Source organism: Paramisgurnus dabryanus, chromosome 12 (assembly GCF_030506205.2).
Source record: "Paramisgurnus dabryanus chromosome 12, PD_genome_1.1, whole genome shotgun sequence".
NCBI classification, from domain to species: Eukaryota; Metazoa; Chordata; class Actinopteri; order Cypriniformes; family Cobitidae; genus Paramisgurnus; species Paramisgurnus dabryanus.
In genome coordinates, this window is record NC_133348.1 from 18,918,104 (window position 1) to 18,946,068 (window position 27,965).

Here is a 27,965-nt window from a genome sequence, read left to right on the forward strand (position 1 = left end):
CTTTTGTAATTTAGGAGAGGTCATATTATTGAGAATTCAAAAATGTTAACTTTTTAAAGCCTATTGATGTGTACACCATTAGATGGTATTGCAGCCCTCTTTTATTCCCATCATCTGTTTAAGAAATGTCTAAAGTCATCAGCTGAAAGGCACGCCCTCATTAGACGGACAGAAAGAGAGAAACCCTGACGTCCCTTTAGGAGGTCTATTATTAGAATTGGCTTCTCAGGGGAAAGGCTAAATGTAGGTAGGGTGTAAGTGTGTATGCAAGCATATGCAAGTGAGCATGTGTGTGTGAGCATCTGACTTATTGTAAATGCTTATTTGTGTACACGACCGGTGCTGTGCCTCCACTGCAATATAAAGAAACTGAGGACTGGAAGAAGGAATTATCAGCTTTTCTGATTGCCTTTTGGATTGATACTGAGCTTTAAATTCTCACTTTTATCAGGACACTAACTAAAACGAAATGGGAGAAGATGAACAATTTGCTGAAAAACACATCCAGAAAACTCAAGCTGCTCCACAGATTGTGGCTGGTGACCCAACAAGTTATTTTACTCCACCCAGCAATGTCTATTCTGCCATTTTGAGCCGCAATGAGGCTGTTAAAGATGCAAGGCGTCTTAAGGACTTTCAAGAGCTCAGAGACAAATATGTGCTTAAAAAGGTGCTGTTTGAAGACCCGCTGTTCCCTGCTGAGGACTCCTCTCTTTTTTTCAATGAAAGGTTTCATCTGAAGTTAGAATGGAAGCGCCCATCGGTGAGTGAATTGATTTGAGGTGGAAATGTATGGGATTAGTTGCATTGCATCCTAATCAAGACTGAGAGATTGCTTACATCTGCACTACAAAACTTTTATTTTTAGGTAAAAATTTTCTAGTAAAAATATCTGAACATCCTTAATAGCAAGATCCAGAAGTCATTTTTTTAAGTGTGTGGGCCAAATTATAATTTTTTTACCATAAATCTTGGTGTTTATTTGATCAGCATAAAGTTTTTGTATAAAGTAAACTTAACCTTAATTTAATTTTTTTACCTGTGATAAGTTGACATAACTTAGAAAAACATTTGAAATTGTTTAATTTAATTTGTTATGTTAAAGTAACGTAAAAATATATGATATAATTTTTTTACAGTGTTATAATAAAATAATATACATTTTTTCTTAAAAAATCATATATTTTTCTTGCCATGATTTCTATTTTTGTACATAATGACATACACTCTATAAATGGCTGGGTTATTTTTGACACATAATGGGTTAATATTGGACAAAACACACCTCTGGGTTAAAATTTACCCAATGCTGGGTTATTTTAACCCAACTACTGGGTTCTTATACCCCATGGTTGCATATCAACAACCCAACATTGGGTCATTTTTAACCCAGCATGTGTTCTGTCCGAAATTTACCCGTTATGGGTCAAAAATAACCCAACCATTTTTAGAGTGTATGCATATTATAAATGTACTGATTGACTATTTATTCATTAATACAGTCATCAAAATTGAAAGTACAATACTTTATTATTAACACCATAGAGTGGGATCTACACTGTAAAAAAAATCCTGTAGAAATTATAGTATTACTGGCAGCTGGTTGCCAGTAACTTACTGTAGATTTTACATTTATGTTATTCAAAGTTAAATGAACATGAAACATTTTCAGTTTTTATCTTCTACAGTAAGTTACTGGATACCAGCTGCATAATTACAGCTAATTTTTTACAGTGTATCTAATACTATGTTAATACTTTATATCAAAAATAGGCAGCAATGCCGGGCATCAGATTAGATATTGCATGCAGGCGTGTCATAAGACTGTGGCAGTGACCCTGCAGTGTATGCATTGTGTCAGACATAGCTGAAATTTAGCACGCTCTAGAGTCTCATCAGGCTACTGACGTGCCAACATATGACTTGCTGTGTGGCAGTGATTTATAAAGCAGAGCTCTGCCATATCTACAACCTGATAATAGACTTGTGTCAGTGGGTTTGAACTATGATGGGCTTTTCTTATCTTCACTCTTTTAGAATTGCCTACATAAAACGAGCTTTTCTATAAGGCTGTTTAAAGCATATTTTATAATATATTTTACCCTTGCATATCTATTTTATAGAGTACAGTTTATGCATTAGATGTATAGATTAATTAATAGAATTGCATATGTGGTTATACTGGTTTTATAAAAAGTTATTTAATTTGAAAAGAGGCTAAAAAGAAGCAATAAAGCCAGACTAGATCTTAAATGCCTTATTATTTAAAAAAGAATCACTGTACAAAATGTGCTGTAATTATACAGCTGGTTGCCAGTAAATTACTGTAGAAGATAAAGACTGAAAGTGATTTATGTTCATTTAACTTTGAACAAACTGTTGCCAGTAAATAAAATCATAGTAAAATCTACAGTAAGTTACTGGCAACTAGCTGCCAGTAATATCCAGTAATACTGTAATTTCTACAGAAATATTTTACAGTGATGCACATAGAAAAATGCAATAAACTGCAGTTTTATTTCTGTCAATCAAGATATAAAAATCTGACCTACAGTACTTCATGTGTGACTTTTAACTTTACAAGCTTGGCTTGTATAATGATACAGCTGTGTCGTGACTGGCCTTGTCAACGTTCAGAATCAGGTTACTGTTTCCGTTTCATACACTTGCAAAGCCTTTGGTGAGTCAGTAAAACATTTTTTTGGACAGTGCTTCAGTGCCGAGCAATTCGTTTCGGTTTACTGGCACTTTAAAAATAATGGAAAGGAGGATGTGTCTCAGTGGACATACAATATTACAATATTTTGCCCTAATGCTTGTAAACACTTGGCAGCAAATTTTATCACCCTTGGTCAGCTGTTGAATGGCTGTGGTGTTGAAATCATCACCACAACCATATTCATTTACTTTTGTGAGGCCAAACACTATGACCTTATGTAAAAACGAATGTTTATTTGCAGTACAGGTATTATCTATAATACCTCTCTTTCCTAAACAGGAAATATGTAGCAATCCACAGTTCATTCTTGGGGGAGCCAACAGGACTGATATCTGCCAAGGAGACCTGGGTAGGAAAGTGCAAATATATGTCATTTCTTGTGGAGATCGAATCAGAAGTCTCATAAGTTTAAATGTACCCAGAGTACATTTCTGCATTGCATTTACATTGCATGTGTATTTGTCATGCAGCTTTATCTAAAGAAAGAAACTTAGAAACGTATACACTTTATTTGATCTGTTTTTATGTTCCCTCCCTGGCAATTGAACCCAAAATCCGCCATTGCCAGTGTCATGCATTTTTTGGACAGTGCTTTAAACTGTCAAGCAATTCGTGTCGGTTTACAATTTTTGTGAAAAAGTTTTGGTTTAAATGAAAATAAACAGTATTACAGAAGAGTGTGATTATTATGCATTTTTATAACACACTTTTTTTTATCTTGATCAGTGAGTGGTTTTGTGCATGTATAGACAAGGGTGAAATCTGAGCTCTGTCCTGCTGATCTGCACTGCCACATTACTGTATATGAACAGCTGTAAAGGTCTTTGAAACTGACATACATGCATACAGTACAAAGATAGACTTACATGCATGATATTTCCAGTTTACAAGGCGTACATGAAGGATAATTTACAGTTAGGCAGTTGCTTTCTATCATAAAATAAACCCTGACAGAGTTCCTCTTCAATTTGGAGACCACTGCATTAGCAGCTCAAAAGGTTATGAATTTGATCCCTAGTGAAACACCCATACTTGTTTTGCAATACTTACTTTACATTATCCAACAAATTACATATAACCTGCTATTGAAATTGCACTTTAAATATTGTATGATATAAAATATTTGATTAGTTATTAGTACTGATAATATCTTAAAAAATATTTTTTTTGTTTTAATTGTTTAAATCTGATAAATGAATACAAATAATGTAGCTTGGTAAATGTAGCTTTATAGTTCTTTATAAATTTCAGACCGCTGGATGCCATGATCGGCCAATCAGAATCAAGTATTTTAATTCCCTGTGTACTAATGCATTACAATTATACTAATTATGTACTGATATATGTACTATTATGTACTGATATATATGATTATGTACTGATAACCCTAACCCATTAATGCCTGTAGGAGACTGCTGGCTACTGGCTGCCATTACATGCCTGACTCTGAATAAAGTAATCCTGCAAAGAGTGGTTCCCCATGACCAGAGCTTCAGTGAAAACTATGCAGGCATTTTTCATTTCCAGGTATGAACACTAAAACGGGACCATTCATTATTTTAGGCATAATCAGCTTAAAGCGATACTCCAGACAAATATCAAATTACCCCATGATGTAATCCGAGATATATATGTCCATCATCTTTCAAACGAACACATTTGGAGTTATTTTAGTAAACTCTCCAAGCTTATAAAGGGAGAAAACAGGGATCAGGAAACAAATTCTGACTTTGATGCCCAAAAAGGTGCATTCATCCTTCACAGAAGTAATCCACGTGGCTCCAAGGGGTTAATAAAGGTCTTTTGCGGGTAGATTATGCAATTTGGTAAGAAAAAAATCCATATTTTAAACTTTAAAAACTGTAATAACTGGCTTCTGGTAACAGTGCCATCTTGGATGGCAGCGCAGTGAGTGTTTGTTGCCATGGGTATGTTGTGCAGTGAATCGCGTGAGTCCAAGATGCCGTCATTACCAGAAGTTAGTTATTACAGTTTAAAATATGATTATTTTTCTTGACAAATTGCATAGATAAGCTACCTGCAAAAGACCTTTATTAACCCCTTGGAGCCGCGTTTATTACTTCTCTGAAGAATGAATGCACTTTTTGGGGGTTTAAAGTCAGAAGTTGTTCCCTGATCCCTGTTTTCTAACATTATAAAGTTTGGAAAAGCAAGGACATTTACTAAAATACCTCCAAATGTGCTCCTCTAAAAGATGATGGTCATATTTATTTAGAAATGTGGGTGGAGTATCCCTCTAACCATTTCTTTGCTTCTCCTCTAGTTCTGGCGCTACGGCGAATGGGTGGATGTGGTTGTTGATGATCGACTTCCAACATACAAAAACCAGTTGGTGTTCACCAGGTCTGGACAGAAGAATGAATTTTGGAGTGCTCTTCTAGAAAAGGCATATGCGAAGTAAGTCTATTGAATTTCATATTTTACTGATAACAGCAAAATATTCTATTATTGTATTTTGCGGTATTTTAAAGATCCTTTGCCTGTACCAACATCAGTCCTGATGCTAAATCTGATGGTTTGAATTATGGGACCCAGGATACACGGTTCTTATGAAGCTTTGAGGGGAGGAAACACACTGGAGGCCATGGAGGACTTTACAGGAGGTGTAACCGAGTTTTTTGAGATTTCAGAAGCCCCCAAAGAGTTGTACAGCATCATGAGGAAAGCTTTAGAGAGAGGGTCCCTTGTGGGCTGCTCTATAGATGTAAGTAATCCACTCATCCGTTTTAAATAGGCTATACTAGATGCTATTTGACTCAAATGGCTATCTGGACAACTTTCAATCTGGTTTCCGTCAGCATCACAGCACAGAGACAGTGCTCATAAAGATAATAAATGATATTCGCTTAAACTCTGATTCAGGTAAAATATCAGTGCTGGTGCTACTAGATCTTAGTGCTGCCTTTGACACAGTAGATCACATCATACTCTTACATAGACTGGAAAACTGGGTAGGGCTCTCTGGGATGGTTCTCAAATGGTTTAAAACATACCTACAAGGAAGAGGTTACTATGTGAACATGGGTAACCATAAATCTGAGTGGACATCCATGACATGTGGAGTCCCACAGGGTTCAATTCTTGCACCGCTTCTGTTTAATTTGTATATGCTCCCACTTGGTCAAATAATGAAAAAGAACCAAATTGCTTACCACAGCTATGCAGATGACACCCAGATATACTTAGCCCTGTCACCCAATGACTACAGCCCCATTGACTCTCTATGTAAATGCATTGATGAAATTAACTGTTGGATGCGTCAAAACTTCCTCCAGTTAAACAAAGACAAAACCGAAGTCATTGTATTTGGAAATAAAGATGAAACTCTCAAAGTTAACACATACCTTGACTCTAGGGGTCTAAAGACACAAAATAAAGTCAGAAATCTTGGTGTAATTTTAGAGTCTGACCTTAATTTCAGTAGTCACGTGAAAGCGATAAGCAAATCAGCTTACTACCATCTCAGAAATATTGCCAGAATTAGATGTTTTGTCTCAAGACAGGACTTAGAGAAACTTGTTCATGCTTTCATCACCAGCAGGGTGGATTACTGCAATGGACTCCTTACGGGGATCCCCAAAAAGACCATTAGACAGCTGCAGCTCATACAGAACGCTGCTGCCAGAATTCTGACCAGAACCAAAAAATCTGAGCACATCACTCCAGTCCTCAGGTCCTTACACTGGCTTCCTGTTACATTTAGAATAGATTTTAAAGTATTGTTACTCGTTTATAAATCACTTCATGGCTTAGGACCCAAATACATGACAGATACGCTAACTGAATATAAACCTAAAAGATTACTCAGATCATTAGGATCAGGTCAGTTAGAAATACCAAGGGTTCACTCAAAACAAGGTGCGTCAGCATTTAGCTTTTATGCCACCTCTAGCTGGAATCAACTTCCAGAAGAGATCAGATGTGCTTCAACAGTAAACACTTTTAAATCTAGATTAAAAACACATCTGTTTAACTCTGCATTTACTGAATGAGCACTGTGCTGCTTCACACTGACTGCACCTTTAACTCAAGTCACTTTTACTCCTGTTTTATTCTTTTTAACATTTTAAACTGTTTTATTAAAATCACATTTATTTTCTTTAATTGTTATTTTAAATTCTCATGTATCTTTGTCTTTATTGTGATCTTATCGTGTAAATCTTATTTTTACTTTTTCTTTTTCTTTTTTATATATTGTTTTCTCATTTCTGTGTAAAGCACTTTGAATGACCTCTGTGTATGAAATGTGCTATACAAATAAACTTGCCTTGCCTTGCCTTGCCATTTAGGGCTATAAACTAGCTGATAATTATGTTGAACACTGTATGTGTACTGTGCTTGTGTATAAATTACTATAGTCTCTGGTTACATGTAGTTTTTTGTAAAGATTTTTATAAGCAACTGGATTATGATGGCATTAAGTTCAATGTAATGTTTTTCATTAACCAATGTTTATGCTTCTGCCACACAGACTTTGGTTCCAACCGCTTTGATGACAAAAACTGTATCTGGACTTGTGAAAGGACATGCGTACTCAGTCACTGGAGTTGAGCAGGTGTGTCTGTTGTGTACTTGGGCATTGGAATACATTTAATGTCATTTAGAGAATGTCATTTAAGTTCCTATAAAAACTCAATTGAAAAACTAGATGCACTGTACTTCTTATTTAAATTTAAGGTAGTAGAATTCAGAGAAATTCATATAATAACTCATAATTCAGTATTTTAAACATTAGTATATATACAGTATGTTCATAGACTTACTGTATATAATTATATATTTGATAGATTATAATGATTTTAATCAAAAAATCAAAGGTTATGTGTTGTGGCATATTCTAGTGCTGCATGTCAGAAGTCTCTTTAGATGGCTCTGTAAATAGTTTTGACAATATTAAAGAAATATGTAACCAAAATTTCCTTTGGTGTGTGTGTGTATAGACGGTTTCAGCAGTAACAACGTAAACAAGCGGCTTTCATGGTCATCACGTAACTTCCGGTAAACTCTTCGAAGAATAAATAACAAATTATAGTCCTTTTAAAATAGTTTATTTATATAACAAGCAAAATAAACAACACGTAGATTACATAGGAACCCAAAACGTGTTATTTTCGACGAGGTATTTATTTAAGAGTTCAGTTTCAGCAACTAGTCAGACCATTAAACAAACAGAAACCGGAAGTTCAGACAGACGCTTATCGCGTCACCGCACGTGCGCCAGATGAAACGATCTATAAGTACATGTTAAAGGTACAATTTGTAAGATATTTGCAGTAAAATATACAAAAACCACTAGTATATTTTGTCCAGCTGATTACTAACAATATCTATAATGTTTACAACTACTTGTAAATTATGAGAAAATTGCTGCCCTAAACAGTGACACGGGGCAGTGCAGTCGCCTGTAAATGACGTTAATATCTACGTTACCCTTTGTTACCCCCTTTACTGACGTAAAAACCACATGACAACAGTGTTGTGGACAAATGCGGAAGTAATAGCGTCTGTCGGGCCACTCGCTTTTTTTATGGTAAGTTTGTTCATCTGAACCCTTAATTCTGTGCTGTGTTAACAAACCATCGTATTGGACTAATACTGTAACATCTAGATTGCGTTTTATACAATACATGAAACCTTACATAATGAAAAAAAAAACGATGTCATCAAACACAACATTTATAAAACTTGATTACTTTACCTCATGTGTTACATGACTTCTCGTTCCCGTATGATTGATGGCCATCAGCGTTTGAGTTGAAGACAACAAATCTCATGAGTCCACGCTGCTTCAGAGCATCATTAATCTACGTCATTGTTATTGATTTGATCTGGCGCCCTCTAGTGGCGCGGATTATACAAATTGCATCTTTAACGATTTGCAAAAGGTACAAATCCCAAAGTAAATCTGGAGCTACAAAAATACTAGGTATGTGGGAAATGTGTTTTTTAACCATAAACCACGCAAACACATTGTATTATACCAAATATACAAAATAACATTGTTTTTAGCAATGAAATAGGTGCCCTTTAAAATGTGCCATGAATTCTGAATGTGAAGCAATCTTGAATTTCTTAGTTTTGGCCAACATATATCAACAAATGTTTAAAAAAAAATAATAATAGCAGAAACATTTTTCTCAGGGTAAACGAAGGGATTGTAAGGACCTAAAGATCCGTCTTGTTCGTGTACGAGACCCATGGGGAGTTAATCCCCCTCCCACCTGTAAGTCTAATGAATGGACTGCACTGGCAACCACTGAGCAAGACAAAGAGAGACTGCGACCTACAGAGCAAGGAGAGTTCTGGTTAGTGCTGATTATTCCCCTCTCTGTTTAAAATATTGCTTATTTTACATGTAAAACTATACCTACAACACTCAATGTCCTATCATTCTGCTCATTGCTCTTGGGCTCAACTCAAGGATGTGCTTTGAGGAGTTTAAGAAGAACTTCACCAATCTGGAGATCTGTAATCTTACCCCCGACACCCTGCAGGATGACCAGATGTTTAAGTGGACTGTGGTCATGCATGAGGGCCGATGGGTGAGAGGATGCTCTGCTGGTGGCTGCAGAAACTTTCCAGGTATACCTAGAGCAGGGATGGGCAACTTCAGTCCTGGAGGGCCGGTGTCCTGCAGAGTTTAGCTCCAACTTGCCTCAGCACACCTGCCTAAAAGTTTCTAGTATGCCTAGTAAAACCTTAATTGACTGCATCAGGTGTGTTTAATTATGGTTGGAGCAAACAGACGGCAGGATTGACCACATCTGGTATTATTTGATTTGTTATTATTTTATTTGAATCATTAAAACATCACCACCCCTATGTTTTAATGATCACCCATACACTGTAAAAAAAAAAAAGAGATTTGTTGGTTGAACTTAAAACCTGGTATAAGTAATATTTTTAAGTTGAACCAACTACAGTGTATTTATTTTTCGGTCTCCTAATTAATATTTAACTACATTCTATCTCAGACACATTCTGGACAAACCCTCAGTACCGTCTGGTTCTTGTGGAGGCAGATGCCAAAGAGAAGACCTGCACTGTAGTAGTGGCACTGATGCAGAAGGGCAGGCGTAAAGAGCGCTGCCTAGGTGGCCATCTACATAACATTGGGTTTGTCATCTATGAGGTGAAGCAAACATACTTCTTATAAAGTCCATGTACAGTGCTTTATTAGACCACCATCCAGCATCATGCAGACTCTTTCCTTTTTAATGACGTTTCATTGTTTTAAACTGGAGTAAGGAATGTCAAACAGTGTTCAAGATTTTATACCCAAGTTTGAGCCGAGTCGACACACTTGAACAAACAAGACTAACATTCACCATTAAAACTTATTTTTCTATTAAAGGCTCTCTAAGCGAATCTGCGAGACATTAGTTATTGTTGACGTTTGAAACTGTTTTCAAACAGACGGAGCGTACCTAACTCCTCCCCCTCCCCCTCCCTTCCGTGCTTTGATGAACGCGCCCAACCCCCACCCCCAAATCCTTCTTGTCGTTTATTGGCTGGAATATTTTGTTTTGTGATGCTAGGTTTGGCCACTTGTTGATATTGGCGTTTGTGAAGCCTGGGCTGCCTACAGAGATCACGTTTTTTTACAGTTTGATCAGCGGACAGGCAGCAAGCAGATAATGAGGAGATGTTTCCGGTATGTAACAAAAAATGTTTTATGGTCTAAAACGCTTCAATTCGCTTAGAGGGCCTTTAAGGAGTGGAAGTAAATAACACTACACTATATACACTACATAGCACCAAAAGTGGTTCTTTGCTCGTAATCATAGAAGAACCATTTTTAGTGCCATATAGCACCGGTGAAGCACCAGTGAAGAACCATATGGGGGCCATATAGCACAACTAGCACCAAATATGGTTCTACATAGCACTAATGTGGTTCTACACAGGTGCTTCACCGGTGCTAATATGGCACTAAAAACGGTTCTTCTATAATTACAAGCAAAGAACCACTTTTGGTGCTATATAGCACCGTTTGTTTTTAGAGTGTGATTGGGCATCTGAATTAAAAATAAATTATATTTTAGCATTAGAAATTCTACTGTGACTAATACTTTACAATAAGGTTGTATTTATTTATTAGGTAATGCATTAGCTAACATGATGAACTGTACTTTTACAGCATTTATTAAAGTGCACCTATTCCATTGCTAAAAACAACATAATTTTGTGCATTTGGTATAATGTATTTGCGTGGTTTATGGTTAAAAACACATTATTTTCCACATACCGTACATTTTTTGCAGCTTCAGATATTTTCGTCAAATGCTAATTGTGTGTATAGCTCATTGATCTGAAAAGCCCTGATTGGCCAGCTAATCTGTACGTTGTGATTGGCCTGAATACCTCTGACGTCAGCCGGAAATGTGACGCCCCCTACCATGTTTTAAAGATTTGCTCACAATGCAATGCTTACAGGAGTTAACTTACAGGCTTTGAGTCAAAGCGGCAGGAATTATGATAATGTCGGTCTTGCCTACGTCACCAATCCCAGAAAGTAAACTGTTGCCTACAATCCGTGTGTTTGTTGTAGTCCAAGAAGAGAGATTCATGTTGAAAAACGATAACTTGCGTCATCGTTTACTTTGGGGTTTGTACCTTCTGCATTTCATTAACGTGTACTAATACACACCAAAGGAAATGTAAAACCATAAACCTTATTGTTAAGTGTTACCAGTGTGACTAAAGATCTTAGACATATTGGTGGAATAATCATTACAGAAATATGATTTTGGTAATCAACAATATAGTTTAGGACAGCTATGGCACAAACCTTACATTGGGTGGTGGTCTAATAAATTTCTGCTCTACATAGCCACAGTATGTATTTGCAGTTTGATAGCTTATAACTTTGTATTAGTTAATATAACTGAATTAACCCAATTTATTTACAGTAAGGCTGACTAAGATGTTTACATTTTTTTTTCTTTCCTACTGATTCATTTAAATCGTTTAATTCTTCCGCAGGTTCCTGAGGAGGTAGGACTGCCCTACGAGGAGACCATAAACACAAACATTTAATCAGTGGTCTTCACTAGCTTCCCATTGAAGCCCTTAAATGTGTTAAACTGTAACTAAATGTTTACTGCCATACAACAAAAATATAAAGCTTCCATTTACCTTGAAATTTTCCTTACTGTCATCCCTAAAATCTATCTGTTATCCATCTCTCTCTCTTTGACATTGCAGATGAAAGGCAATCAACAACCGTTGCAGAAAGATTTTTTCCTTTATAATGCATCTATAGCTCGCTGCAAGTCTTACCTCAACATACGTGAGGTAACAGAGCGTTTCAGACTGAAACCAGGAGAGTATGTCATCATTCCCTCTACCTTTGAGCCTCATAAGGAGAGCGAGTTTCTTCTCAGGGTCTTCTCGGAAAACTGGAGCACCTCAGAGTGAGTATTACTGCTCAGATTGTAAATTTAAAGAGCCCCTATTTTCCTTTTCATGATTTTACATTTCTTTTTGAGTTTGAATGCGCATTAGTACATGTTAACAATTTGCAAATTTACAAATCTATGATGACGCAAGTTGTTGTCTTCAACTGAAATCTCTTGAAATAACAACAATGAACACATTGCATTGTATTGCTCAAGCCGCGCTGGAGTTTTCTACATCAGATTCGAGCTTGTACTGATAAGGTTGTAAAGATGATATTATCTCCAGTTGGGAGCTAATCTTCCAAATATGGTAAGGAGCGTCACATTTTCATCACTCTCATGAGGTATTCGTCAATGCACTGGATAGCTGGCCAATCGGAGCACACCGCGCTTTCTCAGAACGATGAGCTTTGTACAAATTGACAGGTCATAGAGGAGCAACGATGTACGATATGTGTAAAATAAACCACATGAACACATTGCATTGCACCAAATAGCAACATTATAGGGGCTCTTTAATATTCAGCCATTTCACGTGTTACAGTGAAACATGTTTTAAATGACCTCTTGACCTGTAGCTGACAGCTGCATGTTTTCTCCCAGGGTTATAGAAGCAGAAATTGAAGCGGGGTCTGTGGTGAGTCAACACCTGTGACTGTCTGTCTGAATCTGTGGCAGGACATAATGGCTCTTGCCTTTATTTACTTGCATAAATTTGTGAATCATCATTATAACCAGCCTGGCTTCTGAATATAATTCAGCCTTTATAAAAACTAAATAACAGCCAGATTCCGTAATTCCATTGATTTTTTTCAGAAACAACCAATATAATTTAGTTTTTTAACATGTTTCACTTTGTTACAACAGGAGACAGATAGCAAGATGAAGGTAAATTTGCAAATAAGACTGAGATATTTCCTCGCAGCGTTTTACAGTCATGGATGAATGAATTGCATTACTTGGATTGGTTTTAGTAACTTTAGTCAGCACTGCTTCAGTAACACCATCTGCACAAGTATAAACCGATATTAAACTGTAATTCATACTCGTGCATCTAATGTAAAGGCCCTTTATTATTAGCAGACTAATTAATTAGGTGTAATCATGTAAAATGACACAGGCAAAAGTACCGGACCCCCTGAGGGAAAGAGGTGCAAAAAGACATGGAAAGCCAAGACAGTCAGTATGCAATCTGGCCCCTTGTCAGTGGCAAAAATAGCCGGTTCAGTCCAACTAATGGCCTATAAACCCAAGCAAACAGCCAGGGAAACTCTCAATGTGTTTCAGAGAAAGAAAATGAAGCTGCTAGAATGGCCCAGCAAAGAACTAGATCAGAGTTCAGGCCCACAGATCTTTCAATAATTGAAGATATGAGGAATCTTGAAGCTTTTATTACCAACAAAGGCTTTTTTTTTTTTACAAAGTATTAAATACATTTTAGTAAGCCTATTCAATACTTTTTCCTTGTCTCGTTTTACATGATTACACACAACTTAATTCATGGACATCTATGGTTTGAATGTGTGGATTGCATGGGTTGTGTTACAAACATCAGGGGTCTCATTTATAAAACTGTGTAGGATCCTTACTAAAAGTCTATGTATGCACAAAAAACAAAAACGGCATATGCCAAAAAATATGAAGATTTATAAAACAAAACAATGTTCTCTTTATAAGCCACAGATCACCGGCATGTGTGCGTACATGAATCATCCTCAGATCCCACCCTGCAAGCCCATTCTCCCATCAAGTTTTTTTTTATCGATCATAACCTTTGCCTGGGAACTGGCGTACGCATGTTTCCAGCTCTGTTTTGTGTGTACCATGCTTTATAAATGAGACCCCTGGTGAACATTTCATGTCAATAGCGTCTTTAGAAAACTGAGAAAAATGGTAACGTGTTTAATACTCATTTTATCGGCTGTATGGCCAGTAAATCAATGTGTTTCATATATGATCAAACACAATTTATTTGTTCCTGACATTCAGACGTATAGGCCTGTTGAGGAGGAAACAGAAGAGGAGAAACAGTTCAGGGCCATATTTCAGCAGATCGCTGGAGACGTGAGTGCACGTACAAGGTTCTTTACCTCTATACTGCTCTAATGAGGACATCATTGTGACCCTTTTGCTCTTGGCAGGACATGCAGATCAACGCTTATGAACTCAGAACTGTACTTAACAGGGTGATTGCCAAACGTAAGGGGAATTTTTTCATTCTATTTACATTTATTCAAAGCGACCTTGAAGGCCACATTTTTATCATCACTGCTTATATCCTAAGAAACAAACCACAACCTTTACGCTTCTAATGCAATGCTGTGCCTTTGAGATACAGGAACACTCTCACTTTTTCCACAGATAAAGAGCTTAAAACAGAAGGCTTCAGTCTGGAGAGCTGCAGAAGTATGATTGCACTTATGGATGTATCCTTCACTACTGTTGTCCTATTAAATTAAAGCAGCAAATACTTTCTATATTATTCTTCAAATGATAATTCACCCAAAAATTTTAATTCTGTCATCATTTACTCACCCTCATGTTGTTACAAACTTGTAAATATGTATTTGTTTTGATTAACACGAAGATATTTTAAGGAATGTTTGTAACCAAATCGATCATGAGCCCCATTCACTTTTATAACAGGAAAAAAGTATACTATGGAAGTAATTGAGGCTCATAAACAGTTTGGTTACAAACATTCCTCAAAACATCTTCCTTCCTGTAAGGTAAAGAATAAAATAATTTTCATTTTTGGGTGAACTATCCCTTTAAGTTGATGGCACCCCCTAGTGGGCAGAGTAACTTGTGACAGAGATTTATTTGAGACATATTTATCTTAACCATGACACTTTAGACTGATGGAACAGGCCACCTAAACCTGCAAGAGTTCAAGCATTTATGGAGTAAGATCAAACAGTGGAAGGTACATCATTTACGCTTTAAAGTGCCTATTGTAGCAATAAAGTAGTTTTTTCCACACTGTACATTTATTAAACACACAAGCGCTCTCTATTGCCGTTTGCAGCTGGTTTTTAAACAGTACGACACTGATAAATCCAGTTCGATCAGCAGCTTTGAGATGAGAAACGCCGTTACTGATGCAGGTGAGACGGTTTCATCTTTGATCTGCATTAGGAAACTAAACCGTAAACACCCTAAAACCTGTGATGTCTTTTTCTACCTCAGGTTTTCAACTCAACAATCAGCTCTTTGACATTATTGCCATGCGCTATGCTAATGAAAACTTGCAGCTGGATTTTGACAGCTACATAAGCTGTTTAGTGCGACTCGAGGGAATGTTCAGTAAGTGTACATTTTATTCACAACCTTCAGCGGCAGATTCTCATACAGGGTTTAGATTATAATGGAATAGTTCAGCCACAAATGAAATGTCTGTCTCATTGTATAAAAAAAACTGTAAACCGTTCTTTGCTCTGATGAACACGAACAAAGATTTTTGAGGAATATTGTAACCAAACCAATTAAAGGCCCCACTGACTTCCATTGTATTATTTTATCACCACTGTGGAAGTCAATGGGGCCTCTGATCCATTTGGTTACAAACTTTCCCAAAATATCTTTCTTTGTGTTTATCAGAACACATAAATATATACAGGTTTGTATTTACATGAGAGAGCGTAAATGACGACAGAATTCTCATTTTTGGGTCAACTATTCCTTTAAGCCAGGATATTTAAGTAGGTTTTTTTTTTACAAACATACCTTACACTTAGTGTTTCCCAACCAGGGGGCCAGGCCCAACATGGTGGCCTCAAGATGACTTAAAATTATTAAAAATTGGACAAAACAAACATTAAAATAAGCTAAAACAAGCAAAAAGATTTTTTTTATTTCTTTTGGCCAATTTAGAAGCAAATATATATCGGTCTAGTCATTCCAAGTTCTATTTCATTTTAAGTGAAAAAAAATATTGTTTTCAAATATTGTTGTGAGCAACTAGGGGGCCTTGAAGTGAAAAATGTTGGGATCCACTGCTTTACAAAAAAGCATTACTGGTGGGCACGGATATATTTTAAGATGTCAGTGCAAGATGTTTTTCATAATTAAGGCAGGTCAAACATGCATTTTAGACCAGGAATTTTTCTTATTTTTACCAGAATTGAGAAACTCAGACCAGACATATATTTAATTTTTATCACCCAAGATTTTCATACAATTCTTTTACAGGGGCATTTCGAGCTTTTGATAAGGATGGAGATGGCATTATTAAGCTGAATGTTTTTGAGGTACGCTTCATTAATTATTAGTTATACAGTATAGTTCTTACTGCAGCCCATTGGTCTTTCTAATATGTTCTCATTTTCTGTATTACTGTATGTGCACAGTGGCTCCAGCTGACCATGTATGCCTAACCAAACAGGGACGTAACATCTGCCATTTCAGCTCAGGTCAAGTGGTTTATCAAAGACTGTACATCAAAATGGGTGTTCGGTATTGTTTCAATTCTTCAAAATATAATTTATAAATTAAAATTTGTCAATGTAAACTTTGCTGGCTATCTTTTATTGTAACATTGTATTGCCATTCAATGAAATGAACACAAATGAATATTCAGAACTGATCCAGTCTTTTTGTAATGTTGCTACTGCGCAACTGTAAATAAACCAACTGATTTAATTGCTTTCATTACAATGACGTGCAGAACAAAGCACAAAAAAAAATATTTATGCCTGTGAGCAATTACAATGCCATAACAGATTAACAGAAGTATTTATAATTTTTTATATACATTTCCTTGACTAAATAAAAAAGTAAAAATTTCAAATAGGTTATCCAGCCTTTAAAAATAATATGCTGGCAAACAATATTACACTGTAGCAGGAGCAGACATGAGATCGCAATTCAACGTTCAGGCATCTTTACATCTGATTTTTTTTACAGGTTACATGATCAGAAGATTCAGAGGTGTGGGACTAGCTGGGATCTGACAAAACATTTAAACATAAGCATTCATTATGCATAATTATTAATAAACCTAAATAAAAAATATATTTACTAGAACAAAAAAACAAATAAATCTTACCCATCATGTCCTGCAGGAATTGTATACGCTTTGCCCTGAGAGAGGCCATCTCTGAGGTTACCTGATAACAAAAAAACTTGATGTATTGTTTCGTACTCCATTTTAATATGTTAAAGGGAAGAACTTTCTTTTCTGTCTTTCAATAAGCAAAGCTAATGGATCAGCTACATACCTGTTGTTTAACCATGAGCAATTGTTGAACTTCTGTGTAGGCATTCTGCAATGTCGAATATGCCTGAAACAGCTGGTCACCAACATTCTTTAAAGAGATGGAGAGCTCCTCTTCTCTCGATGAGAGCGTCATTAATTTATTCACATTGTCTAAGAATCACAGACACACGCACAAACCATACCATATGATGTCTACATGGTTTGACTAGTGTATTATAGGAGTCAGTTTGACACAGGATGTTAGCCACTATAATCCAGCAAGCAATACAATGTTTGCCCATGCCCCAAAACCTTCAGTGATACCACTTTGATTCACTTCAATTTTGGGGTTTAATTGGTTAACATCAATATATTTAAGACACTGTCCAACGGCAGATACAACGTTTTCTGAGTATTTTTGCTGCGCTTTGTTGTTGCATTGCAATTTGATGCACATTGGCTGTGCACAATAATGCACACTTTGCCAGAAATGTGTAGATGGATGTTATGTGACCATGGGTTTTAAAAAAAAAGGTCTCTCATATCGATAAAGTATGTGTGGCATTACTGTATCATATCAATAGACATTTGATGAATGCAAATACTGTTATACCACTAATCATTTTAATTATGGTTGATTTGAGATAAACATCTGTGTAGCAAATTCATCATATAGACTGACCGAGTACACACACAATTAGTAATACGTTTCGAATTTATTACTTAAAAGAATCGAGGAGCTCAGATGCAAAAGCCGGCACCTCAGTTAAAAATGAGCATGCATTTCATTAAATACTTTGGCTTTGAATTCACTTTGTTGGTGGAATCCATAAGAGTCATGAATATAAAAATATCAGATTCAAAATATATAGATATAAAAATATATGGAAAAAATGCTCATATACAAGGAAACATGTCAGACACACTTAGAGGGTTTTGCATCTGAGCTCTTTGATTCTTTCCAGTTTAATCTAATAATAAACAAATTGTGTTAACAGTAGATAACTTAGTGGTTAAATTTAAAACTAATTAAAGATATAAGACAAGGAAAACTTACAGTGTGTAGATATGATTTCAGGATGCCGATGAGTAGTATTTGAAATATCCTGAAACAAAATTGAATGAGCAAAACTTTGACATTTAAATGGTTTGCAGAGATTTATACATTTTGTTTGTTTATACCAGTTCTGTCCTCGTAGGTTCTTGGAGATTATCGGGGATAGTTGGCAAACTTTTAAGATTCTCAAGGGATGTCTCTGCCTGTTCTGTATTTTTTCCATGCAATTCCACTCTGTCAGTATCAGGCTGCCAATTTCCACAAACCTCCAATATCGGGCAAACATTTTCATTGCGTGTTACTGAAGTCTGGCTATGCAACCTTCCAATCGTCACAGCCAGTGAAGATACAGACGAAATAGATGCATGAGACACCTCTCGTCTATTATTCTTTGCTCTAAAGAAAAATATGTGATAGATTTGATCAAAGTGATGAATAAAATACCTTCATGCATTACACATTTGTGACCCTACCTTTGAAGTTCAGGCTGTCTTTGAAATCTTATCTAATTTTGAGATTAGGAGCATCAATGTGTGATTTTATTTTAAATTTCAAATTTTACATGACCTTACTCAGTCAATAATATTATTAAGTATATCAAAGTTATATTTCCACAGATTTATCTATACATTATGTAGGATTGTTATATATAGAAAACGGTCAAATATCCCCCCCAAAAAAAAACTTCAGCTGGGTTTTCACAGGCAGAGTCACAATTTCCACATCTCATGGATCTCTCCTTCTAAAAATCAGAGGACTCAGGTGTATAAATGTCACCAGGATTAGTACACTTTCATAAGAAAATTTCCTGCCAATTTACTCACCCCCATGTCATCCAAGATGTTAAGATCTTTCTTCCATAGAATTTTTTTTAGAAAAACATTCCAAGATTTTTCTTCATATAGTGGACTTCAATTGAACCCAATGTTTTAAAGGTCCAAATTGCAGTTTCAATTAAAGGAACAACAATATGTAAGAAATGTATATCAATTAATCATAAAATGGCCCTGATGTGTAACTAGACATTAAGAAATCATTGTCACTTCAAATACTTATATTACTGACAACAGTGGTCCGGCCAGGATATTGTCATTTAAAAAGTGGAGTTGCAGCTCTCAACTGATGTTTATGTTGTCATGTTGTATATTGGCCACTAGTTGTGTGACTGCAGTACCAGTTTTAGCCACAAGTTTTGTGATTGCAGTACCAGTTTTGGCCACAATCTTACATACTGTTCCTTTAAGCTTACGCGACTTTGCGTATTACGCCAGGGCACTCATGACATATGCAAAACGACTATTCAATGTTTACAAGTGTGGAGAAGGAGGATCGTTCCAATGTTTTTGTATGTGGAATGACCCTGATTATTGTCTTTGTGTCAGTTTATGGTTTAAAATGGTCTGTACGTGTGCGTTTCACATACCGCATGCGTGAACTTTCGATGTGATTATTTAATACGCAAGATCACGCACGCGCATCCCAGAGCTAGTACAAGACGATCAGTTGTGGGAATTTTTTATGCCAAAAATCACAATCGTTTCACTAAATAAGACCCTGAGATGCCTTGGTTGAGATTGTCTAGAGCCCTTTGAAGCTGCACTGAAATGGACCTTTAAACCATTGAGGTCCATTGAAGTCCACTATATGGAGAAAAATCCTGGTAATGTTTTCATAAATAAATAAATAAGACTAAAAAAAGAAAGACATAAACATCTTGGATGACCTGGGTGAGGAAATTATCAATAATTTGCTTATGAAAGTGGCCTAATCCTTGTGTCCTAATAACCACTGGATTATCTTTACATTGATTATTAGATCAAATTATCCATAGCTTTAAAAAAAACTAATAGATGTTGAATGTCCCGAATAAATCTCACACTTCTCAGTTTACAAACTTCAACTTTTTTATACCTCAGCTATTACTGCGAAACATTTATGTGGAACAAATGAAGTTTAGAGGTTTATAAATATTTGACTGATTTACTAAACCACTCACTTGGGCATGCACTGTTCCTGCTGGAATTTGGCCTTCCTTTTTCTGTTTATCTGGTCCGGTTTATTGCTTCCCAGCATGAAAGCAGCATCATTATAGCACGGCTCGCATCGGTCATTTACCCTGATGTGCTTTTTTGTGCGCTTCTTTGTGCGTTTCTTTGCTTTCTTGATAAGCTCTTCGTGCTTGGATTTGGACCGTTGTCCCACCACCTCTTTGGCGCACATTTGCATTTTTACATTTGAGCCAACATTAACACCCCGATTGTCCGTTGATCTACGAATTTCCCGAATCATTGCGGAAACGTGAAAGTCATCTCTCTGAACCAAGTGAGAAGCACACGTAGCCTCAGCAGAGGTACCAGGTTGTTTATGTGATGTCGATTCAGCTGCCACTTCACCATCAGGGGTGGGATGAGAGACATAAGCAGACTCTGATGGAGGACAAGGCCTTTTTACAAGTGGGCAATTTAAATTGTAATCATTAATAAATATGCTCTGTTTTCTTTCAAGCACTTTTTGGCTTGGTTTTGATGGTAATGTGTTCTGCTGCTCTCCTGAAGAATTGAAGAGGAAGCATGATAATGGTAAATCATCACTTGTGAAATCCTCACCTGCCATTGCAGGCATTGGTAAACGGACGCTCTTGTTTTTCGTCTGGCAATTCTGAAGGGATTTAGCTTGTTGTGCCTTCTGCATTGCTAATGCCTTTTTGGCTTCTGACCTCCTCTTCGATCGATTTATTTTATTTAGTTGTCTTAAAAAGGAAAAGAAAAGGAAAGTAGCTCTTTAGTGTCTTTAAAGACCTGTCTATTTCTATTAATAAAGTATTTGACAAACAAAAACAGGAAAGTTGTCAATTAAAATAGCTTTTTAATTAAAATCAATCCCTGCTTGAAAGATGTTATTCAATTATAATCCACACAGTTTAGAAAGCATTACACACATGTATTTAATGTATAAGCTGGCAAACTTACATTTGCTGGTCTCTTTGTGCACATAGGGCTTTAAGCTCATCGTCCAACTCAACACCATAGTCAATGCAACGTTTTTCATCATCCGTTTTCCTGTTCAAAAGGAACATCTTGTATTTGTGATGAGGAGTTTCACTATGCTTCTTGTATTCCTTTACTCCCACCACAGATGTATCACAGGCCCAGCACTTATGCACATGTTCACTGCAAAACGAAAAGGCATATACGTTTACTTTTTTTATACTTTTGTACTCATAAGCAAAACACGACAATGAATGCTTTTTAGGTTTTTACCTGCCCTTTAATTTCTCAATTGCTTGACGATGAACAAGACCATGCATATGTTGGTCCAAATCCTGTAAAAACAACAAATATAAATAAATACATAATACATGTAGGTGAGCAATTCCAGCAATATGGACATGGCATTTGCGGTCAAACCTTGAAATATCTCTTAGAGAATGTATTTATTATCAATATATTGAACCATCTGTTTATATTTTACTAAAGTGTACACCCAAGCAATTGAGAAATGACCCCGCTCTGTGTTTCTCAATGAGTTACATGCTGTTTCTGTCTTGTCACAAGGCTCTAAAGCGCGACCCTTGGAAATTGCCCCAAACCAGTTAATTAATAGAGACGTTTCTGCTTTGCTTATCTTTATAAATAACCTTTACTTTTGAATTTGTGTCACACACAGTTGTTGTTGGGCAAAAACAGTACCCTTGTTTTCTTCAATTCTGAGGCTATCTGCAAAACAGGAACATCACACTTTTCTAAGGAAGGTCACACTCTCCCCCTCCTTCACCCTGCATTTCTTGAAAAAATACACTCATGTGCAAGCAGCAGAGAGATAACTTAATTGTGACTGCATCAATAAATTACCAACTTAACTCTTTCACCGCCATTGACGAGATATCTCGTCAATTAAGAGAAAACGCTTCCCCGCCAATGACGAGATTTTCCGTCTTTCCGCAATACAACTATTATCCACCAGGTGGCGCCCTTCCGCAACTTTTTAAACCCGGAAGTATTGTCCTATGGCAAGCGGCTGCATGTCCGTGTCTGTTTTAAAGATCGCTCTGAATGGGATCTCTATGAAAAGTTGTAATTCCACAAAAAATGGAATTATCTCTGCTTTTTGCTCAAAATATGGTGTTTTGCAGAAACCTACCCATATTCAAAAGCTGATTACAAAAGAACCACTGAAGGTAGGATGAATCTGTTTTTTTTTGTTTTTTGTTTGAAAGCAGTGGGTCTGTTCTTTCATTTGGTATATTGTATGTTTATATATTTAAAGAAGAACATTTTCTGGAAGGCATTAAACTTTAGTGAAAATCATGAAAAACGCTGGCGGGCAACTTTTTTTAAAAACGCTGGCGGTGAAAGAGTTAAGATAAAACACTTGTTATTACAGAGTGAACTTTTAAATACTCCTCCTAGGGGATTTATGTGAGTAACACCAAACTTGGTCAACATGATGCCAACACATTTGAAATGCTAACAGATTACTATCATCATCTCGAACGCTGTTGCCAGGCAATGCATTGAACTATTTTTTATTCAGGCATTTTTAAGGCTCTTGGCATACTATGATATGAAACATGAAATTTGGCACACACAGCGTAGTTGTCATATTTATTAATTTAGCTGACGCTTTTATCCAAAGCGACTTACAATTGCTATGTATGTCAGAGGTCACACGCCTCTGGAGCAACTAGGGGTTAAGTGTCTTGCTCAGGGACACGATGGTGTGTCACAGTGTATTCGAACCCAGGTCTCTCACACCAAAGGCGAGTGTCTTATTCACTGCGCCATCACCACCCCAGTTGTAGGCCGTAAGGCATGGGCAGAAGCTCAGACACGGGGCGGGGTCTCTAGCACAACCTTGGGGTTAGTTTTACCTACAGTCCTTAGACTTGGTACATTGGTCTTGTCAAGACCAACTCTCAACATTTCAAATTTAAAAATTACATTCATTAGCTGTGCCCAACAGGAACTCTGAAAATTTCGATTTAAAGCAGACCTTTGCAGGCTTTGAACTTAAATACTCCTCCTAGGGACTTGGTGCGATTGCGTGTCAACATGTCAAGACATTGAAGATGATACTGATTTTTGATCTTGAACGATATCACCATGGCGAGGCAATACATTTATAGCAAAATCAGGTAAAAAGAAAGTGTCTCATATCTACTGATAGCCTACAGTGAGTGAATTCAGTCAGACATGGTTTTAATGTTTTAGTAAATTTACCTTACCAATCTCTTACCTGCTCAAGCCGCGCTGGCAAAGTGATTGATTCATTTGTTCAACTACATTTTCTGGATCAGATTCTGCTCATATTAATAAGGTAGTAAAGATGCTATTAACTCCTGTAGGCATTGCATTGTGAACTAATCTTCAAAACATGGCAAGAAGCGTCTTATTTCCAGCTGACGTCAGGGGTATTCAGGCCAATCTCAACGTACAGATTGGCTGGCCAATCGGATGACACTATGTTTTTCAGAACGATGAGCTTTGTACAAAATCAGCGTTTGAGGAAGGCAGGGAGCAACAAAATGTATGGTATGTAAAAAAGTATGTGTTTTTTAACCATAAACCACGCAAACACATTGTATTATACCAAATTCACAAAAAACATTGTTTTTAGCAAAGTAATAGGTGCACTTTAAGGCTCTGAGCATGCTTAAAAAGTGAGGATATTTTGCACAGACATAAAAGTTGTTGGCAAAGCGTGGGCAAAATGGTCAACATAGCCACACATGGGTGTTCAAAGGGCTCTGTAGAGTCCCCTTTTGTGTAAAGTGGTGGGGTTAGCTTTTCCTACAGTCTGCAAACTGGTCAGTGTCACCATTAAAATAGTCCACTGATATTTACACGCAAGTTAATTAGGCCAATCATCGCTACTTACAGCTATGTTGTACATTGTTTTACTTTATATATTGTTCATATTCATATAGTATATTGTCTATCCAAATTGTTTATTTTGCATTGTTGTTTTACGTTTTGTGAAGAGCCACTTAATGGTATTTAATTGTTGAATTAATTTTTATTTTTGAAACAATGACAATAAAAGGTCTACTCTACTTTGTTGTATTCAATTGTTTTTACAAGTAAAACCAATATTTCACAAAATTACTAACCTGTGGACAGAAGCCATGACAGCAAACAAAACATTTTTGCAGAATCCTAAATGGATAAAAAAAAAACTTTTGCATTAAGAAAGCTAAAACTTTTACTAAATATTTAAACCTTAAAAAAGGTATAGCGGAAGATTTTCCCAAATTTAAAAAAAAGAACCACCCCTCCACTTTTAACTCATGACTTGTGCCATGGCTAGCATCGCTTAATCATAGCTAACATCAACTTTCACTAGCAGTAAATTTAAATGGATTTCTCCAAATAGCATTCCAAACTTTACCTGTTGAGTAGAAACTCCACGTCGGAAGCCCAACCTGTGCTTTTAGTTTCCCAAACACACCCTGGTCTTGTTTCTTTCTTCAGAGGCCTTTCTTTTCTCGTCATACAATTCGTAGACACCTTTTCTCTTGCGACCCTCAAACATTTTGAAAAACGCAAGCTTCAATGAATGGCTGAAACTGTAGCCCACCACACATATACACCTGAAAGTGCGCATGTGCAGAAAGCGAAATCTAGAGACGAGCACGTACGACTGCCTTACGTCAACATATCATCAAAACGATTGACAACTGGGATGACCAATAGTCTTGATGATCCACCCGGAAAAAGAAAATCTTCCGCTATACCTTTAACTAAACATTAACCTTCTAAGACTCAGTTTGTCTTTTTTCTACTAGCTATTTTGAGGTTATACAAAACCAAATATTTTTCTTTGAACATGAAGCAGTGTAATTGTCCACGTTTGTGTTCAACAGGTTCCAGTTACACAAATGTAAGTATTATGTTGCAAAAAAAAAACGTGATGTCCACATACCGAGTCTTAGGAGGTTAAGATAATAGGCAAACACATTTTCAAAGCCAATTTATCCATTATGATAAACATTGATGAAAATTGTGACCCTGCCTGTAAATACCTTGATCAAGCCACTTTTGTGATTTATTCTTTTATATATAAAATCATCTCACATGATCTAAACAATATTCTGTGAAAATATAAGCTTGATATCTTTAATACTCTTGACGGTATAAGCTAGGGTGACCATCTGGCAAAGGCTCTCTTGCAGGACAGCTGACGTGATGTTGCAGAACGAGCAAGAAATAGGCTAGTATTAGTATTCCATGTAAATAAATGTTAATTTCAAAATATTTTAAAAATATAAAGTCTATTCAGGAATAGAAAAATAAAAAGCTAATAAAGGCGCTGTATAATTTGGCACATGTTCTATACAAACTAATTTTAGCAGCTCAGACCTTTTTGTTCTAAATATAACAAAGGGAAAAATAATCTCTCAGTAAAGCATATTTCCAAATAAACAAGTTCCCTTAAAAACAAAGATTAAATGCGTTTTCTTACCGAATTCAGTGCATCTTCAATTTATTTTGTTTATCTGATCTGGCAACTTCGAGTACTGTATGGCCTTTTCATTCATTACGTGTCTGTAGAACTCCTGACATGTGTTGTGTAGCCATAGACTGTAAAAAAAAATGTAAAAAAAAAAAAGAAACAAAAAGCTTAAAGTAGGCATTGCCTGCCGTTGCCATCTTGGCCGCACATCACCGCGAATCACTCGCGGAAAACCTAAAATTGGTAAAGAGGCGGGACATGGCTGAAGCTGAGGTGACTGGTTGCTGAAACCACGCCCGCCTAGCTCGATTCGAGTGACAGCAGTGGCTGTTCAATCATCACTCAAGTGGACACGCCCCTAATTATGCACAGTTGTCATGAAGGGCAAAATTTGCTATATAGACCAAAAACACGTTTTGTACCAGGCTGTAAACATAGTATTTTCTACTGTAAAGTTGGGAATTTTTAACATGACAGTCTATGAGAATTGAATCCCTTTTGGAGCCAGCCTCAAGCGTCCAGTCGATGAATTGCATTTTATGAATTGCAATTGCAGAGAGATCGGAAGGTTGCCCCTCGTGTGTAGCTCAAGTTTACTTTTACAAGACATTCACTTTTATGGAGGTTCACACATGGGCGTCAGAACCATTATATGTAGGTGGGACAAGACCCACTCACTTTTTAAGACCAACATATTTTTTGATTAATAAAGTTCATATGCCTGTTCAATTGTTAGAACGCCCTCAGTCAAATCCATTCCACTTGAGGATTGCTCTAATAAATTACATTCTGGTCCGTGTTTTAGCTACAGCCTTGACTTCCACGCTGCTCTTTCCTCAAATCCATTCAACTTGGCTGATTAAGAGTCCATATAAATGTAACTCCGTTTAAGGTTTTCACTTTTTTCGCAGGCGACACAGCAAGGTAAGCAAAGCTAAATGTGGGACAGGTGGTCACCCTAAGCCCATGTCAAAGATTGAAATTTAGGTAAACTTTAATGCTCCTAATCTCATTTTTATATATTACACCTTGTCCTGAATTTTATGGCAGGGCCACAATTGACAACATCAATTGGATGTATGAGTTGACAATCTTACCTTTTATTCTTTTTCTTTTTGGTTTTATTTTTTTTAAACTTGACATGAACTTCAGTATTGCAGTAATCCACAGTAAGTTTTTCTTTGCGACGTCTTTTCTGCTCGAGTTTGGTCAGGTTGTTTCTGTGCCCAGCTGTACAAATATGTTTCTTGTACTGCTGTAGGTTTATCACAGACACACCACAGGCCCAACACTGATGCATTTGTTCACTGTGTGAAAAGCATAGCAAATACATAAATGTTTTTATACAATAAAATATATATTTTTTAAATTAATACACAATAGTAGATGTTATGTACCTGCCCGCGACTCGCTCAATTGCCTGATGGTGAATATAACTATGCATATGTCTGTCCAGAATCTGTGTAAACAAATAAAAACTTAATCACAATTAAACTCTAAATACCAACATGTTTGGGACCTAACAATGTGAAAATAAGCATGATACAATACAGTAAAGGCAAAATAAACAACCATATGTCATCACATTATAAAACAATATATGGTTCGAGTACCTGCAATGCCGCTAAAATAATTTATCAACCTGTAACGTTACGTTACCCATAAGATAAACTGTCAAAAGGAAGTCGGTCATTCTTGTTTAAAAAAGATTTGAGAAGTAACCACGTGTTATCAAACAAGCCAACCTGTTCTTTAAAACTTTGAGAGCAGGTCCAACATTTCGTTAAAACGTCGAATTTGGTCATCCATTTTTTCTTCTTTATGTTATCCATGACTGTTTTTATCTGAAATTCTTTATCTTACTTAGTGCAGAATAACTAATTTGAGTGACTGCAGATTACATTCTTGCGATTGACAGGCGTTAGTGATCCCAAACACATTACTACCCAATCACATTTCGATTTTAGGAGATATTAGCAACAACAACCATCTTTCAAAATAAACAACAACGCGTGTTTCTTTTATTTCTAGATTCTACATCCGCGTGCCGCTGATGAAGAGCACGCTGACCAAGCTGTGGAGGTTTTGCCAGTGCTTTAACGCGATTGGCTGCGGCCC

The 27,965-nt window shown here is 36.5% G+C and overlaps 2 protein-coding genes across 6 annotated transcripts; one reads left to right on the plus strand and one right to left on the minus strand.

The window, feature by feature from the left end:
* The first annotated feature begins 226 nt into the window (after positions 1–226).
* Positions 227–17,161, plus strand: capn3b (calpain 3b). Of its 3 annotated transcripts, XM_065257011.2 has the most exons (22): positions 227–763; positions 2,999–3,068; positions 4,128–4,246; positions 5,004–5,137; positions 5,276–5,444; positions 7,212–7,295; positions 8,882–9,045; positions 9,162–9,322; positions 9,715–9,872; positions 11,726–11,737; positions 11,948–12,156; positions 12,745–12,778; positions 13,009–13,029; positions 14,131–14,205; positions 14,283–14,340; positions 14,503–14,567; positions 14,999–15,067; positions 15,170–15,248; positions 15,331–15,447; positions 16,333–16,391; positions 16,491–16,596; positions 17,047–17,161. In XM_065257011.2, exons 1-21 carry the CDS (start codon positions 470–472, stop codon positions 16,515–16,517), a joined length of 2,178 nt encoding a protein of 725 aa, XP_065113083.1. In that variant the 5' UTR covers positions 227–469; the 3' UTR covers positions 16,518–16,596; positions 17,047–17,161. The 3 variants fall into 3 exon arrangements, with proteins under 3 accessions (XP_065113083.1, XP_065113084.1, XP_065113085.1); XM_065257012.2 differs by lacking the exon at positions 11,726–11,737 and having other exon boundaries at positions 228–763; XM_065257013.2 differs by lacking the exons at positions 227–763; positions 2,999–3,068; positions 4,128–4,246; ... (4 more) ...; positions 9,162–9,322; positions 9,715–9,872 and having other exon boundaries at positions 10,844–11,828.
* Positions 16,648–27,920, minus strand: znf106b (zinc finger protein 106b). 3 transcript variants are annotated; one of them, XM_065257015.2, is made up of 13 exons: positions 27,593–27,920; positions 27,245–27,306; positions 26,945–27,154; positions 24,505–24,550; positions 21,656–21,717; positions 21,365–21,565; positions 21,002–21,144; positions 20,392–20,821; positions 18,521–18,791; positions 18,396–18,444; positions 17,361–17,509; positions 17,189–17,249; positions 16,648–17,089 (listed from the first exon to the last, which is right to left on the minus strand). In XM_065257015.2, the coding sequence occupies exons 1-13, from the start codon at positions 27,677–27,679 to the stop codon at positions 17,079–17,081; spliced, it is 1,782 nt and encodes a 593-aa protein (XP_065113087.1). In that variant the 5' UTR covers positions 27,680–27,920; the 3' UTR covers positions 16,648–17,078. The 3 variants fall into 3 exon arrangements, with proteins under 3 accessions (XP_065113087.1, XP_065113086.1, XP_065113088.1); XM_065257014.2 differs by having other exon boundaries at positions 20,392–21,144; XM_065257016.2 differs by lacking the exons at positions 26,945–27,154; positions 27,245–27,306; positions 27,593–27,920 and adding an exon at positions 24,783–24,910 and having other exon boundaries at positions 20,392–21,144.
* Positions 27,921–27,965: the final 45 nt, after the last annotated feature.